At 35.4% G+C, this 17741-nt stretch overlaps 1 protein-coding gene across 1 annotated transcript; it reads left to right on the top strand.

The window, feature by feature from the left end:
* The first annotated feature begins 550 nt into the window (after positions 1–550).
* LOC134710163 (isatin hydrolase-like) lies at positions 551–1216 on the top strand. The gene has a single exon (XM_063570417.1). The coding sequence runs from the start codon at positions 551–553 to the stop codon at positions 1214–1216; it is 666 nt and encodes a 221-aa protein (XP_063426487.1).
* The last annotated feature ends 16525 nt before the right edge of the window (positions 1217–17741 follow it).

Here is a 17741-nt window from a genome sequence, read left to right as displayed (position 1 = left end):
AAATCTCATAATTTCATCTCAACAGCAAAGAAAATACACATCCTGGGAAAATCCTAAAATAATGACTACTGAGTAATTAAAATCAAATTATGTATAAACATAACTTATATAACATATAAGCACCTAATTACTGGTAATAACTGTGCCGTTTCAGGAATTACTTGTATTTACTAAGTACATCGGGGATTACATGTAATTCCTAAATTTTAGTAATTACATGTAATTCCTAATTTCACCTATTTACTGTAACATATTCAAATTCATTTACGATTTTTAAATTCACACTACTTATTACATAACCTATTTTACCTCCTAATATCAAAATACATAAAATGTATTATAGAGTCTAGTGGCTTAAAAAAAGAAACAAATGTATCTGTTTTTCATATAATTATAGTAACCACTGTCTAACTTTCCAAAGCATTAACTCATACCAGAAAAATAGAATAAAGAACAGAGATAATTAAGCAAAAATAATAAAGAATAATGAACAGTGAAAAATATTAATGCCTTTTATGATTTTTTTAGGATTGAAGATAACTGGTTCGGTATGGCAGAACACACCCTGACACACGTTGATGCACCAGCACACATGTTTAGAGGGCGACCTTACATTCATGAAATACCTTTAGAACGAATGGTTGGGCATGGAGTAATAATTGATGTAACAGAAAAGGTTGCTGTTAATGTCGGCTATGGTGTAATGGTGGAAGATTTACTAAACTGGGAAGCCCATTTTGGTAAAATACCAGAAGGTGCAGTGGTTATTATGAAATCAGGATGGTATAAAAAGTATCCAGATCCAGCATTAGTATTTGGGTCAGAACATTGGAACAACACAGAAACTCACAAGTTCCCTAGTTGGACAATTGATGCTGTAGAATGGTTGTTAAGCAAAAGACATGTGATAGCTCTCGGTGTTGATACGCCTTCCGTTGACCTTCGAGGTCTCAGAGCATTACCAGTTCATGACCGTCTTTTTCGTGATTCGATAATTGCATTAGAAGGAGTTGCAAACTTAGGTGCGATTCCTCCCTGTGGATCAATGATTTTCATCCCTCCTTTGAAGTTGTACAAAGGAAGTGGATCACCGGCTAGAATATTTGCAACGGTCCCAAAAGTTATGCACAATGACGGCCATAATGAAGTTGAAATCGCTTTAAAGGATGCTAATCATAGATTTCGTAGTGCTAGGATGAACGGAAAGATTCCTTAACATAAATGAAATAAAAATATGACGTTTTTTTTCGTATTCTATTGCGTACAAGCTGAACTAATACATCAATGCAGGATTTTCTCATCTTCTCAACATTATGTTGCTGATAACAGAAATTAAAAATAAGGTTAAAAAATTCAGATATAAGAGTGGGCGTTATTAATGATATTGAATAATTGGTAGTAGCATAATACTTTGACAAATCTGGACTGATAATTGTTATTATTGTATAGCAATATAATATTTGCCACAGAACGTAACCAAAAGTCAGCGTGCAATAAATTCTATTATTGCACTAGTGCAATAAATCTTAAAAATTCATGACGTCATCAACGACAAAACGTCAGTTTATACCAATTTATACTTTCAAATATTATATTGCTATACAATAAAAGGGTTATTGCATGAATATTGGGGAATATTGTCCCTCGTAGAACATATATTGCATTCGCAAGCTCGTGCAATATAAAATTCTACTCGGGACAATATTCCCCAATATTCATGCAATAACCCTATATTATTTAACGTATTATTTATTGTATATTACATATATTTATTTGAATATTGCCGGATGGTCAACTTCTCGGGTGTGCACAAACACTGACAAATGCATTGACTTTCTTACTCATGATTTAAACTATTTGTACTTTGCAAGCGATAAGGACCAGTTTTATTTTTATGTGTATATCTTGGTAATGTTAACCTATGAAATACTTTGCTTATCCCGTCATGTAGTGATTTATTTTGACAAATATCGTCGTGAGATTCATCTTGTTTACATCTGCCATGACACCGTTTTGTACTTTAACTTTGCGATCTCATATTATTATTTGTTTAAGTTAACACTTTATCAATGCAGATAAATTGCGTATTTATTATGTTTGTGTCTCCCTTTTCATTAACATTGTCTATATTTATGATAGCACATGGTTTTCATTAAATTCATTTAAGCATTATATCTAATGCGCAAGGTAATGTAAATTACACCTAAGTTCATACGCCGTATCGAGAAAGGAATTTACTGTCCGTTTAAAAATATCATTATGTTTTATTCCCCTTAAAAATAATTCGGACAAGAAGGACAAAGTTAGGACAACTTAAAAATGTTTCTATATTTAAGAATAACGAATTCTGTTTGTCTTTACACACGTTTCTAGCCGAAAGACGTAGCCCCACCGGACGCAATTACGACTGGACACAATTACGAACGATTTCGAATGTTTGGCCTCTGAAAAAAATTGTATGCATAATAATAAATAAATATTTCTATAACAATAAACCCCACTAAAATGCTCGTGTTATCATGAAATATAATGCATGCGCACTTGGTAAATGTTGCAGACGACGACAAAGCCATTTTGTAAACATCGCAAGAAAATCACGACTTCCTAGACATTACATTAAAAGAATATAAAGGTAAGTGTATTTTGCCTTCTTTTGTCTATATATAGAAAGAAAAATATCTCCTGATTCTATTCATATGCAGTTTGACCTGTATTTGCCAAAATTACCCCAAAATTTACGTTTTCCCGACTCCGGTGACCCTAAACATTGTAAAAAGAGAAAACAACAACTTTATAGAAAAGACCAAAGAACGCCGAAAATAATGTACGTCACTTTGTGGGGATGAATAAAGGAAAGATTTGAATGTGTACCTTTATAAAAAGCTGTACCATCTAGAAAATAACAAAAAAAACATGATTTTGCAATTTTGATAACAGAGAAATCAGAAAATATATGTGGTAAATGTCAAGCCTATCTGAGTGTCTAGATATACAATCATGAAAAATTATGTACCATACAACTAGATAAAAAACAACATTTGAGTCCTGAAAAGGTATGAAATGCAAAACTAATTTTCTCTTCTTTTGTAGATGTCAAAGAAAAAAAGCCCAAAACAAGACCAAACTAATTTACTAGCTGCAGTTAGGGCGGTGAATAGAGGGAAGAGTTTATCAGCCACAGCAAGACTATACAGTATAACAACACTGTACGACCACAGTAAAGACCGCCTAAGAGGATGCACAACAGGACCAGGAAGGAAACTGTCCCTCACTAGGGAAGAAGAACAATCACTAATTAATTACATTAAGTATATGGCAGATAGAGGAAGACCTCTTACTAACAGAATGCTAAAAAAAATTGCCACAGCAATTCTGAGGAGAAAAACACATGATACACAGATAGACAAAATCAAAGGACCCAGTGACAAGTGGTGCCAGAGATTTAGGAAGAGACATCCAGAGATAAAGCTTCGAAAACCAGAAAAAGCATCAAATCCAAGAATGGAAGTGACCAGAGAAGACATTGAGGAGTATTATGAATTATTAGAAAGTACAATAGATAGCATTGAGACTGTGATGAGACAGGTATTAGTGGAAAGGAGGTAATAAGAGGAAAGGTTCTAGTAAAAGTAAAAAATTCACAGCATCCATACCAAGAAATTTGAATGCCGGCGGAGGTCATCTGTCTATTAATATGGCTATTTATGCAGCAGGTAATTGTTTGCCATTGATGCTTATATTTGCCAAACACATGCCCCGTAATCTTGACGGTTTACCTGGAGAGTGGATGCTAGAACTTTCAAAGAAAGGCTATATAAACGGGGATCTATTCCTAACATGGTTTAGGGATTTGTTTATACCACACTGTGGAAGACAAAGGCCAGTTATTTTTATCATGGATAACTTAGCATCACATCTTTCACCTGACATTATCGATGTTGCAAAAAGAAATAGAACTAGAATTGCTATTGCAAGCAATAGCGGATGTCACCCTTCCCCCAATTGACACTAAGTGGCAGCCATTTCAAAATTGTTTAACAGTAAATGAAAATATATGCATGACAATTCATCTTTCTGTAAATAATCAGTACATTCAGAGCATTTTAAAAAAATTAAAATTTCTGCTGTTTCCATGGCAACGGCAGCCATTTTGAAATTTTCAAAGTCATAAGTCTCATCTATTCTTGCCAGTTAACAATAATATAAGGTTTCATGAAGTTCCAAGCATTTTGATTTTTTTTACATTTTTGCAGTTTCCATGGCAACGGTGGCCATTTTGGAAATTCCAACTTCAAAAGTCTCATGCAGACTTGCCAGTCAACAATCTTGTAAAGTTTCATCAATTTTGGAGCATTTTGAAATTTTTGAAATTTTTGACATTTTGATTGGTTCCTATGGCAACAGAGACCATTCCCAATATTTAATGGCATATGCCATATTGGTACATTGGAAGCACAATACCATCAAAGTTTCAAGCAATTTGACCTACCATTTTAAGAAAGTAAATGCAACTTTTAGGTTTTTGGACCATTTTGACCTGTTTTGCATTGTTTCCATGGTTACGGCAGACATTTTCAAAATTCCAACGCCAAATTCCACATTTTCCAATGTTGCTCATCGTTACTGTGAAGTTTTATAAAATTTGGACCATTTCCATATTTTGGAAATTTTTGGTGTAGTATCCATGGCAACATAGCAGTTCCAATGATTGCCAAAATCATCACAAAGCAGTATATAGTGGGCACCTACATTGTATTAAAATCTTAAGATTTTAAGCATAAGCATTCTCAAAAAAATCACATAACTCTAAAATTATATTTTTCACTATTTTTCGGTTTCCATGGTGATGGCAGCCATTTTTTAGTTCCAAAGACCAAAAGTCAAAAGGAAAGTCAGGGTTCCTTGTTATAGTGCACCATCATTCAGATTGGTTCCTTTGGCTCTGAGAGAGCGGGCGGACAAAATTAGGTGGAAAAAAAAATAATAATAATAACTAGATTTGCGATTGCAAGCAATAGCGGATGGCACCCTTCCCCTATTGCCAGGTGAGCGGTAGCCATGGTAACGGCGGCCATTTTGGAAATTCCAAACTCAAAAGTCAAGTCTACATTAGCTGAGCAACATCTATAATACTAAAATTACGAGGTCCAATTTGTCAGCCGTTATCACGTAAAAACGACGAATCAAAGAATTCAACTTTATATACAACTAATATAGTATAAAGGTGTAGATTAAAAATTACACCACTCCAGGCCCTTTTGTTTTCCACGTAATTAATATTGCCAATAATTAAGAAGTTCCGGGTCGAGTCCGATACCGATACCAATAGTATAATCACCTGTTACCTATCACCTTATCTGTACGTTCCGCATCTGACAGGCGCACCACCAAATGGTGTATTCAGGATTAATATGCTATATACACGGGTCATAATCATAGAGTGTTGACACTACTAAATTGTCAAATTGTTACCTATTGTAGTATTTTAACCTGTAAGACTTTCTAAGATAACAATACGAATACTAAAAATCTGGACTAAAAATAAGGCGTATAGGTACAGTTTTCAATTTGTTAGCGGGCATGACGTAAAACAGCGAATCAAAGAATTCAAGTTTATTTATAACTAATAAAGGACAATGCTGTTGATTAAAAAATACTCCATTCCAGGACCTTTTGTTTTCTTAATATTATCAATAATTGATAAGTTCCAGTTCGACGGGTTCAAACAGAAAGATTTGAAATCAGAGAAAACTGTGTATCTTATAATCGGCATGACCTTATCAGATGACAATACTTATACTAAATTTAGGCTAGCACATATAGTTAAATACTTTAATTCAGTCACGGACCCGCGATATCACGGGTGTGTTCTAGTTTGTTATAAGTTTCAATAAATTTGAAGCATTTTGAAGTTTTTTGTATTTTTGCTGTTTCCATGGTAACGGCGGCCATTTTGAATATTCCAAAGTCTAACCCCCGCTGCAATTTTTTCCCTCCACAATCATATACCATTTAATGTCTCTAGAATAAATTAAACATTGATGTTCTAGAATGTTCTGTGAAAATTCAAAGTTTTGACCTTTTTGCATTGTTTCCATGGTAACAACAGCGATTTTGGAAATTCCAACGCCAAATTCCACATCGTCCAATGTTGCTCATCGTAACTGTGAAGTTTAATTAAGTTTGGAACATTTTGAGAATTTTGAAATTTTTGGTGTAGTTTCCATGGCAACATAGTAGTTCCAATGATCACCAAAATCATTTAACACCTGTATATAGTGGGCACCTACATTGTATCAAAATATAATGATTCTAAGATAAAGCATATCCAAATAGTTTACCAAAACAAAAAACTGGATTTTTTCACATTTGTTCTGTTTCCATGGTAACGGCAGCCATCTTAAACCATTCCATGCTTCATGCACAACTTGATCTAGGGGTCCTCACTATAGTAGAGTTCCATCAATATTGGTCCATTGGATTTCGAGAAATCGCCTGGACAAAAATGTGTGGAAGAAAAATAAGAAAAAAAAGAAACGTAGAATAACAATAACAAAGAAACGGAGGAATAACAATATGTCACCCGACATTGTCGATCGGGTGACATAAAAATAAAAACAAAAAGAAACGTAGAATAACAATATGTCACCCAAACTCCGTTTAGGGTGCCATAATAAGAAACGGTACAAAAACAATAAGTCTCCAAAACTCCGTTTTGGTGACTTAATAATAGGGAAAAAGAAACAGAGGAAAAGCAATATGTCACCCGACATTGTCGATCGGGTGACATAATAAAGCTGCTCTGCCTACCCCCAAACTCAACTCTTCTACTCCAGTCGTTAGATGTGGCAGTGTTCCACAAATTTAAAGGGGAATACAGAAAACTCATGAACCAGCTAGGATACTCATTCACAAGCATTCCAAGGGAAAAGGTACCACATGTTGTTAAATTTACACTAAATGCTATGTGTCCTCAAGACTATATTACTGCATTCAGTCGTGCAGGCATAAGACCAGTTAATAGGTCCATAGTCTTAGAGAGTGGTAAGCAGGCACTAAGAAGTCGACAGGTAATTGAAAATCCTGGAACATTAGTCGACATCAGAATTATTCCAAAAGCTTTGATTGACATTTTCCCTGCAATTCCAGAGAAATCAAAAACTAAAAGATCAACACGTAAAGGTGCACGATTGATTACTGCAGATAAACAAACTGACCAAGAAAAATCCATAAAACCCTCAACCTCGAATCCCAGAGAACCTGAAGAGCCAATTCCATCGTCTTCTTCTGTACAACCTCTTAAAAGAACTAGATCAAGTAGTAGATCAAAACCTGCAGTAAATCGAACGAAAATCAGTCAAGAACAAAGTCTGTCAAAAAGGTTCAAGATAAGGATCAGTATGTTGAAATTCATTTAGATAATTGAATTGGTGAGGTTTGTGAGAATTTGAAATTTTTGATCCTCAATGCTCTCAACTTTATATTTGTTTGGGTTATGACTTTTTTGATATGAGCGTCACTGATGAGTCTTATATATGTAGACGAAACGCGCGTCTGGCGTACTAAATTATAATCCTGGTACCTTTGATAAATATTTGCATGCTAAATGATCGATTAGAATTGGTCGGTTGTGACATGTGTACCAGATGGTACCATTATGAGTGTTTCCCACATTCTGTACAAATAGAGGTTGATTTCAGTATTGTCACAGGATCTTACTGGCACTGTACCAGATGTGACGAGGAATAGAATATTACATTTATTAACAGTATATACATACCAAGGTAACAATTTGTTGATGTTGAAATATTGACAAAAAATATATGGTCACTAACCATAATGCATTGCTCCTAAGAAGGAGGAATTTTCACATAATACAAAACAATTTCGAAATCTTTCCTTTACACATACAGGCAGTATATTGACAGTAATTTCGTCTGCAAACATCTGATGTATTTACAGTAAAATATCAACTTACACTTCTAATTGTCATCTGAATATTTGTTTGTGTTTTGATTGATGTATTTTTCATCAATCTAGATTGTTGTCATTAATTTCTTCCGCCAGATATGTAGATATAGTGCTGTTCGAAATTGCGTCCAAATTTGGGTTGCTTGACCCGTATAACTAAGTCACATAAATCTTATTAAAGTATCCTAACGTGTAAAGAAAATTATGTAGGTTATGGTTAAAAATGAAAAGCCTTCATACATTTTTAATTATATGGATAGTATAAGTCAAGTGAAGTATTCTACAAACAAACAAAAATAATCAAACTTCAAAAATCGTTCGTAATTGTGTCCGGTGAGGCTAAGAAACGTTGCTTTTGATCGGACAATTAGTTGTTTACTCTAACGTCATAGTAAGTTCCAAAAGACATAAATAGGAGCCTGTAGACAAACATGGCATTCTGAATCAAGCCTTTGAACCGTTAACTACCATTTATATTGACCACCCGATTTTTTGTTTCATCTGTTGAATGGTGAATGTGTATTTGAGGTGTATTGTATTGAACTATTGAAAGAAGAAGTCAAAATAGTACTAAAATAAATATCATTGTTATGTAATACAAATCTGTTTCTCTGCAATGCCGTTGATTCCACTCCTCCTGAATGATGGTTATAAACAGTCTTATACCAACCCTAGGTTTGTTACAGTTTGGTGTCAGAAGTGAGATGACAAAAATAATTGTCATCCAGTGATCGAATACCTTGCCAGTAATTTGTAAGTTTAAATAGAATATTAAATTTTCAACAATTTTAGTGAAGTGGTAATAAATTTCAATGTCTGACGAATCTGATTCAGAAATTGAGTTTAATATGGATAAAAGTGAAACGGTGGAGAAAAATAATGAAGACTTTGCATTAAATACAACAAAACAAGGACAAGGTGATATTGAAAGTGCATTTAATAACAACGTACGAGACGACATGGCTAGACAGAGAAATACAGTAGAGATGGAACGGAATTTTGAAGGTGAACAAGGTGTTCCGTATTTTGAAAATAATAGCGGTCGTGAAAGAAAATGGGGAACTTCACAACGATTTTGCCGTGAACAGTTGCCAATTGCTGGACATCCTGATGCAATTCTTCCGGATGCTTATAGTGAATCAGCTGGTTGGAAAGAATATTTTTCGAATTTTCAAGATTGTGCAGAACTCGGCAGATGGAATATGAAAGATAGAGTATTGACTCTAGCTGCAAGTTTTAAGGGACCTGCACACTCTTTTTATATGAGCCTTCCTACACATGAACGCCGACCTTATAGTATCCTTGTTCGACGCTTAGACGAAAGATTCGGAAGTGCACGTCAACAAAACCGATGGTTATCATGTTTGAAATGAGAACGCGAAACTCCGGTGAAACAGATGATGATCTCGGTGATGACCTCCGCCAAATGGTACAAAAGGTTTATTGTAATTTAGATTCATTGGCGCAAGAAGTGTTGGCGCTCAATCAGTTATATTAGTCGATTCCTATAGAAATGAAATGTTGATGTGTGGATCGAGAATGCAAAACGGTCGCTGACGCTGTAGATATTGTAGCGGGTTGAGGGTTGGTAGTGTTTCTTTATTGTCTTTTGCCTGGTTTATCAGATACTGTGACTGCCTTGCGGAGGTCAATATATACTACTAGACTGCTTGTAAACAGTTGTCTCACTAATCAATCAATATTCAGCTCAAATGCGCCGTGGTCATGTTTGCATAGGTAACGATAGCAAACAGGGGTGGGGTAGGTAGCCTAACTAGCTGTATAAATGTCGGTTTGGCGTTTCAATAAATACAAAGTCGTATCTCGAACTTAATATGTGTAATTTAATAAGTTAGACTGCCGAGGTATTCAGCATTACTTATTTATTTGATTTATATAAATAAGTTTCACAAATAACTGTTATAACAAGACTCTGTTATAGCTATAACTTTATACAAGAACGAAATATATATAGTCAGTAACAACTGGTTACTTCTCTGGTAACTGTAATAGTTACAAAAGGGGGAGGGCTGGGGTAGCTCTGGTTCAAAACGGGCAAGTGAACTGGACTGGTAAAACTAAAAAGACTTAATAAATAATCAAAGCATATAATCCTCACAGATCCTTATTCATTTCAGCATAAATGGAAGACTTAAGTTATTATATTTAAGTAATATTTATAGAAGAAATTAACAGTTTATAGTTGAAAATGACGGTTTCCGAGGTGTTCCGCAATCGGCGGTACTGTATAAATATTCACAATGAACTTTCTTATTTAGCTAGCGTGATCCTAATAAGCCTTTGTAATAAAAAAGATCTAGAATAAATATTAATAATAATCGTAAAAATTCTAAAATATTAGAACCTAACCTTAATAAAATAACTGGATATATAAATTCTATATTTCTGCTAGTTTGCTTATAAATTATCAATATGGGTGCCCAGGAGGAACAAGACTGAATAAGAGAGAATGTCGCGCATGAATTTATAGTACACGACACACTTTGGACACGATTTTGGACACACTTTTGACGTTTCTAACGTCAATTGACGTAAAGACACAAACTGCACTTTAAACATACAGGGGCTTTATAAGAATCTTGTAAATAAACAATGGCGGCCCCCAGGGTTGAAGTGACCCGTTAATAAAAAGGGATAAAAGCTACATGTCTGGGAGACTTATGATCGTTGATACTGGTATAACTACAACAAGGAACCAGAGAATCACGTTAGTTTTACTTGACTGTAAGTTAAATGTACAACTCGTACAATAAAAAAGTAAATTTTACACTTGTCACATACATCATACAATTATAAAAATATATATTCTTTAGATTTGTCCCTATTGCCCGTATTAATTGCCTTCCCATCTTTAATAGTATTTACATTTCATCACACAATATAAAGAACGTGATCTACAAAAGAAATGATAAAAAATGAATAATTTCGAATTACAAAACCGTAACATTACCACCACCTTTGAATTCTGATCGTCCTCGAACATGAATACTTTATCTTTACCTAAGATATTTAAAAGTTAGTCATTTATATGTTTCAAGTCTTTTAAAAATACCCTATATATTAACAATAAAATTTCATCACAAAGTGAAAATATTTTCCTTAATACAATTATTATAATCTAGAAGAAAGTTCCTGTAATATGTTGCTCTGTGTATTGGTGTCTTCTGTGGTGACTGTCGCCTGGACCCCATTGTCTCTGATTTCTCTGTTGTCTATTATTGCTTCGACTTGGATGGTATCTTCTTCTATCTGAGTTGCTGTATTTCGTCTTCTTTTTACTGACGGGTCGGGTATCCATGTATTTTTAAGTATATATACGGTGCCATCTGGAAGAACAGTCTTTTCTTCCTACAATAATCCCAGGTATCCATCAAGTACGACACGGACATCAATTTCTGCTGTCCTCGCCTTAGATCGAATCCTCCTTATTAATTCGACATCTTCACCCGACAGGTTGCTTGATGGGGGGGGGGGGGACATAACTGGAACCTTGGGTCATTTAATGTCTCTTGAGTGGGGACTCCCAGGTGGCTCTAGTCATACAGCGTACCATCTACCTGTAGCTGTCATCTGAATTTTTTTCTAGGGGGATATAATTCGATTTCATCTCGAAATTCCACCCGTCTCTTGTCCCCATCTATCAATGGCATCTCTGATCATACCCCTGGATAATGGGAGGAGGACTGGATGGTGCTTCTGAGATTCTAAAATGGTCCGAAGTTGGTATGTCGTCCTTCTCCCTGGTACTTGGATTTGTTGGCACTGGTACTTGCTGCGCTAACTGTGTTGTTGACTGTCCAGAAGTTGGTTGTGGAGCTAGTCTCTGTTAGGTATAGCTGCCAAAGAGAACTTGGACTGATGGTAACCAGCAATGGCTGAGTTGTCTGTGAACTGGGCTGTACCATAGAACTTGGGGTGCTGATCACCGGCAATGGCTGATTTGAATTTGAAGTGGCTTGTACTGCAGCTGGTTGTGGAGTTGTTGTGAAATATGCTTGTATTAGAGAACTTGGGGCGTTGGTCACTAGTAATGGCTGAAGTGACAATGACTGTGAAGTGGCCTGTACCATAGAACTTGGACTGCTGATCATCGGCAATGGCTGGATTGACTGTGAAGTGGCCTGTACTACAGCTGGTTGAAGAGTCCCTGAAAAATATGACTGCGTGACATAACTTGAGGTGCTGATAATCGGCAATTGCTGATTTGAATGAAAAGTGGCCTGTACTGTAGCTGGTTGCACTGGAACGTCTGGATTTCGAACAGGAGCGGTGATTGTCTGGGGAATCGTCAGTGGACTCGGAACTGTCTGGTTTGTTCTAGGTCTATCTAACAAACTCATCCAATCCACAGGACTTCCTGTCTGTAATGGTCTTCCCAGAAACAACATCTCTTCATCTTGGGTCAGAGTAATTGTTGTCATGTCCACATAAACTGGTGTTAAACTTCTGACAGCCGTCATCTGGGAGGGGCTGACAGTTGAAGTATTTGGCTCTACTGGTGTTACTTTCTAGGCAACCGACTTAATCTTTCTCTTGTTTACCTTCTGACTTGTCTTCTTAATACCATGCCGTCTCTCTTCATGGAATTTCAAACGGTGCTTCACGTTTGCTGGAACCTCGTATTCACAGAACTGGCACTGGGCAAATTCCGAGCTATGTGCATACCTTGTATGCCTCCTCAAACTGGGTAGGTTCTTAGAGGTTTTGTAGCATATCTGGCAAGTCTCCATCTGCAGAAAAGAAGATAACTATCGTTAATACTTATAGCCAGCCCAACAACTAGTTTTGGAAAATCGGGATACTGAACCAGAGCCGTGGGTATTACCAGTATAACAGGGCAAGTATTTTACAGGAAAATCATAAATTAACATAACTTAGTAAATCAGTAACATCTTGGCATACTCTAGCTAAACAGCTATCTGCTCTTCACCTAAAACTGTAAAATGATTTGTTCGATTTCAATATTTACCACATAAAACCATTTTGTGCCTTATATACAGCAGGACTATATGTTACAATTTAGTTATAGGGACTGTAACGTTCCGGGGGCTTAGTATCTCTGGTACTCTTTCAAGTAATATTTGCTTTTTCAATTTCAGGTTCAACAGCTGGATCTTTTGAGTCTCCTTCATCAATATCATCTTTGCTCTTTTGATGCCAGTTGTTGAAGTTGCCTATAAATGGCTCCAGTCTATCATGATGTAAGACACTGTCTCTTGAAATCGGTGAATTCTTCACCTTGTATATTGAGTCTGTATATGCCTCAATAATGAGAAAAGGTCCAGTCCACTGACACTGCTGTTTTGGAGTCTTACCTTTTGTTTTTGTTGGGTTAAAAACCCACACTGCATCACCAACGCTATATTTTCGCGCATTTATTTTATGGTCAAATTGTCGTTTTTGTTGGTCGCTGGAGGCAATCATTTTATTTCTGAGTATCTACTCTGAAAATATTGGACTGAAGTTTTTCTAAATACTCTTTACTACCGTCAGTTATGCTTTCAGTTTGAGGATGAGGACCGTAAAGCAAATCTATCGGAAGTTCAATTACTTGTCCAAACATTAACATACTTGGAGAAAATCCTGTGCTTTCATGTAAAGAGGTACGGTAAGCCATCATCGCCACAGATAAATGTGTATCCCAGTCTTTCTGGTCTTTGCTTATAAATTTGCTCAAAATGTCCTCTCATAACCCTGTTATCACCCCTATAATTATCTCCATAATCATTTGTCATACCATATGAACCCTGGCTAAACCCTTGATTATCGCGATAACCAAGTATATCCCCACCCGTAGGTACTGTTCTGATAGACTCTCGTGCATGGCCAGTGCACTCTCTGTGATCTTCCATGTGTTCCCCTGCATGCCTTCTGAAGGCACTGTTGTGTGTCCATTTTGGTCCCTGAGAGACTTTTTGTAAAACCTCTATCCCTGTGAAGTCCTTTGGGGCTCGCTCCTCTGAACGACTTGGGCTATAAAATCTAGGAAAAGACGCCCTTTGCCGGGTTAAACGTTGGTTCTCAACATCGCCTATTCCAGTATTTATGTATATCTCTCTCCTTCCATGGGACACCTGCTGATTGATAGTTCGCTCACGAGCAACTAGACCAGCTGCGGCTTTATATCCATAAACCGCCCTGCCAGTAGGTTCATTGATCTGTATTAAATCTTTAAATCTGCTGTTTTTCGTAGTAACCTTCTCCGGCTTTCTTTACCCGTATCTGTACCTCTCCTGTTGGATTGATGTATGGCTCGGAGGCAGCTGCGGGGAGTCTTGGTCCCTGTGCATGACCTTGGACTGACGGCTGCTCTAAGTCTAGCTGCAAGTATTGAGGTTTCTCTGAAAAAGTCTGTGCATACGATTCTTCACAGTCCGACATTTTTTACGGCAATCTTTATATTTATGGATATTGTATCCCACCGCTGCCACCAAATTGTAGCAGGTCGAGGGTTGGTAGCGTTTCTTTATTGTCTGTTGCCTGGTTTATCAGAAACCGTGACTGCTATGCGGAGGTCAATATATACTACTAGACTGCTTGTATACAGTTGTCTCACTAATCAATCAATATTCAGCTCAACTGCCGCCGTGGTCTTGTTTAAATAGGTAACGATAGCAAAAAGGGGGTGGGGTCGGTAGCCTAACTAGCTGTAAAAATGCGGTTTGGCGTTTCAATAAAAACAAAGTCGTATCTCGAACTTAAATCGTGTAATTTAATACGTTAGACTGCCGAGGTATTCAGCTTTACATATTTATATAATTTATATAATCAATAAGTTTAACAAATAACTGTAATACAAGACTCCGTTATAGCTATAACGTTATACAAATGTACAAGAACGAAATATATATAGTCAGTAACAACTGGTTACTTCTCTGGTACCTGTGATAGTTAGAAAAGGGGGAGGGCTGGGGTAGCTCTTGTTCAAAACGAGCAAGTGAACTGGACTGGTAATAACTAAAAGTACTAAATAAACAAACTACAACAAGGAACCAGAGAATCACGTTAGTTTTACTTGACTGTAAGTTAAATGTACAACTCGTACAATAGAATAGTAAATTCTTCACTTGTCACATACATCATACAATTATAAAAAATATAATATTTAGTCTTTAGATTTGTCCCCATGTCCCGTATCAATTGCCTTCCCATCTTTAATAGTATTTACATTTAATCACACAATATAAAGAACGTGACCCACAAAAGAAATGATCAAAAATGAATCATTTAGAATTACAAAACCGTAACAATATAATTGAAAGATATGAGGCTCTTTTAGGGGAGTCAAGTCAAAAGAAAATTAGTGTCCGCTCTGTTTCTTATGAAAATTATAGTGAAAATAAATTAGATATGTTATGGCAAAATAATGGTGACCAAAATGTCAGATTAATTATACAACAGCCAAATATTGACAGAACCATTAAAATGCTTTTAAGTAGAATGGACCAGTTAGAAAATCAGATTCGGAATACGAACAAACGACCCAACTTTAGATTTGGCCACAAAAATAACCATAAATTGAGCAATACTCAGAATCATAGGACCTGCTTCATTTGCAACTCGCCTGATCATTTTTATAGACAATTTTCTATGTACAATGGTCATGAATTTAGGGAGAATGAATCCCAGAATTCACAGAATTTTAGAAATTTCAGACCAAATACAACTTTGGAAACGGTTCAAGGAGACAATGATTTTAAAGATGTTGGAAATGAAATTCAGACTACAATTATAAATAGCAGAATAAATCAAATAGGGGGCCAAGAAAAATAATAGAAAATGGATTTTATATGCATGGTTCCGTTTATGGACAAACATAAGAGAACTTTGGCACAATATGTTTTATGAAAATAATGTGATTATTGTGATATAACTTTGATAAAATGTTATAACAACCGTTACCAGTACCAGTAAATTATCGAAAATTTAAGTTACAAAGAAAGCAGGAAAAGTATTTCACATAAATTGACTCGCAAAAAATAATGGAAACGATATTACAAAATAGTTTAAAGTGACAAAAGAAAGTGTCTCAAATTCTAGCAAGAAGTAAAGTTAAAACCAAAGAAGAGGACAGGACGCCATTCCAAATTTATTGTGCTTAAGTGTTTAAATGTGTATCACTCGTTTTTTTATTTTTTTTTATGAATAAGGTTATTTATGTGTTGAGATATAGTGTATATGAAGAAGTAATGGTGTAGTGTTGAGAATGCATTCAGTAGTTATGTGATATTTCTAGAAACGCAGCCCAGATTTTAATAAGGGATTGATCACCCCAGAGTTGGTTGAAAAGAGGGTGTATTCTAGAAAATTTGGTGGAATATTGTGATATTTCCTAGGTAGTTAATAATTATAGTTGGTCAACAAAAGTTATTATTTGATGTGGAAGTGATACTATGTTTTTGTAGATAAGTGGAAGAAAAACAAAAGTTATTATTTGATGTGGAAGTGATACTATGTTTTTGTAGAAAAGTGGTAGAAATTTGAAAATGGCTCTGGTGTTTCTCTATCGGTTTTAAATGTGTCCGATGTCGCATCAGAAATTGCTGATTGAAATTGGTAAAAAAATTCTACAGATGATTTACCTGATGACACAGAAGTGTGTATGCTATAATTAAACAGTTTGAATATATTCCATTTAAGATCAAAGAGCACTGTGACTACAAGTAAAGAATAAAAGTACTGTAATACTATTACTTTCAGAAAATATAGGAGTATCCAAAGACATGGGTGGGGGAAATTGTGATAAAACTGGACTGATAATTGTCATTATTTAATGTGTTATTTATTGTATATTTCATATATTTATTTGAATATTGCCGGGTGGTCAACTTCTCGGGTGTGCACAAACACTGATAAATGCATTGACTTTCATACTCATGATTTAAACTATTTGTACTTTGCAAGCGATAAGGACCAGTTTTATTTTTATGTGTATATCTTGGTAATGTTTACCTATGAAATACTTTGATTACCCCGTCATATCGTGATTTATTTTGACAAATATCGTCGTGAGATTCATCTTGTTGACATCTGCCATGACACCGATTTGTACTTTCACTTTGCGATCTCATATTATTATTTGTTTAACACTTTGTCAATGCAGATAAATTGCGTATTTATTATGTTTGTGCCTCCCTTTTCATTAACATTGTCTATATTTATGATAGCACATGGTTTTCATTGATCTCATTTAGGCATTATATCTAATGCGTAAGGTTATGTAAATTACACATAAGTTCATAAGCCGTATCGAGAAAGGAATTTAATGTCCGTTTAAAAATAGCATTATGTAGAAATGTCCTTTTAGTTTTATACGCTTTTAAACATAATTCGGACAAGAAGGACAAAGTTATGACAAAGTTATGACAATTTAATAATGTTTCTTTATTCAATAATACATTCTGATTGTCTTTTTAAACGTTTCTAGCCGTAAGACGTAATGATGGCTATAAACAGCCTTATACCAACCCTAGGTTTGTTACATTTCATTTCCTTTGTTTTAATGAGTAAGTTCGGTAAGGGCCATATTTGGCCCCAATTATAAAGTTCATAGTTACAAGACAATAATTTTTTTAAGTTGCCTTAAAGACATGTTAAAAAGTTAAACCGAACTGTTTTTGTCAAAGTTTCATTCTAACACGTTGATTTTTACATCCAAAAAAGGTCAAAATAAGGGATTTTGGTGAAATTTGACAAAATCAGCTAGATTTAAACCAAATAAAGGACCAGGAAACATAGAGCGCAGGCGT

Source organism: Mytilus trossulus, chromosome 1, assembly GCF_036588685.1.
Source record: "Mytilus trossulus isolate FHL-02 chromosome 1, PNRI_Mtr1.1.1.hap1, whole genome shotgun sequence".
Taxonomy (NCBI): domain Eukaryota; kingdom Metazoa; phylum Mollusca; class Bivalvia; order Mytilida; family Mytilidae; genus Mytilus; species Mytilus trossulus.
The sequence above is the reverse complement of the archived record's forward strand: the minus strand, read 5'-3'. Positions and strand labels throughout refer to the sequence as shown.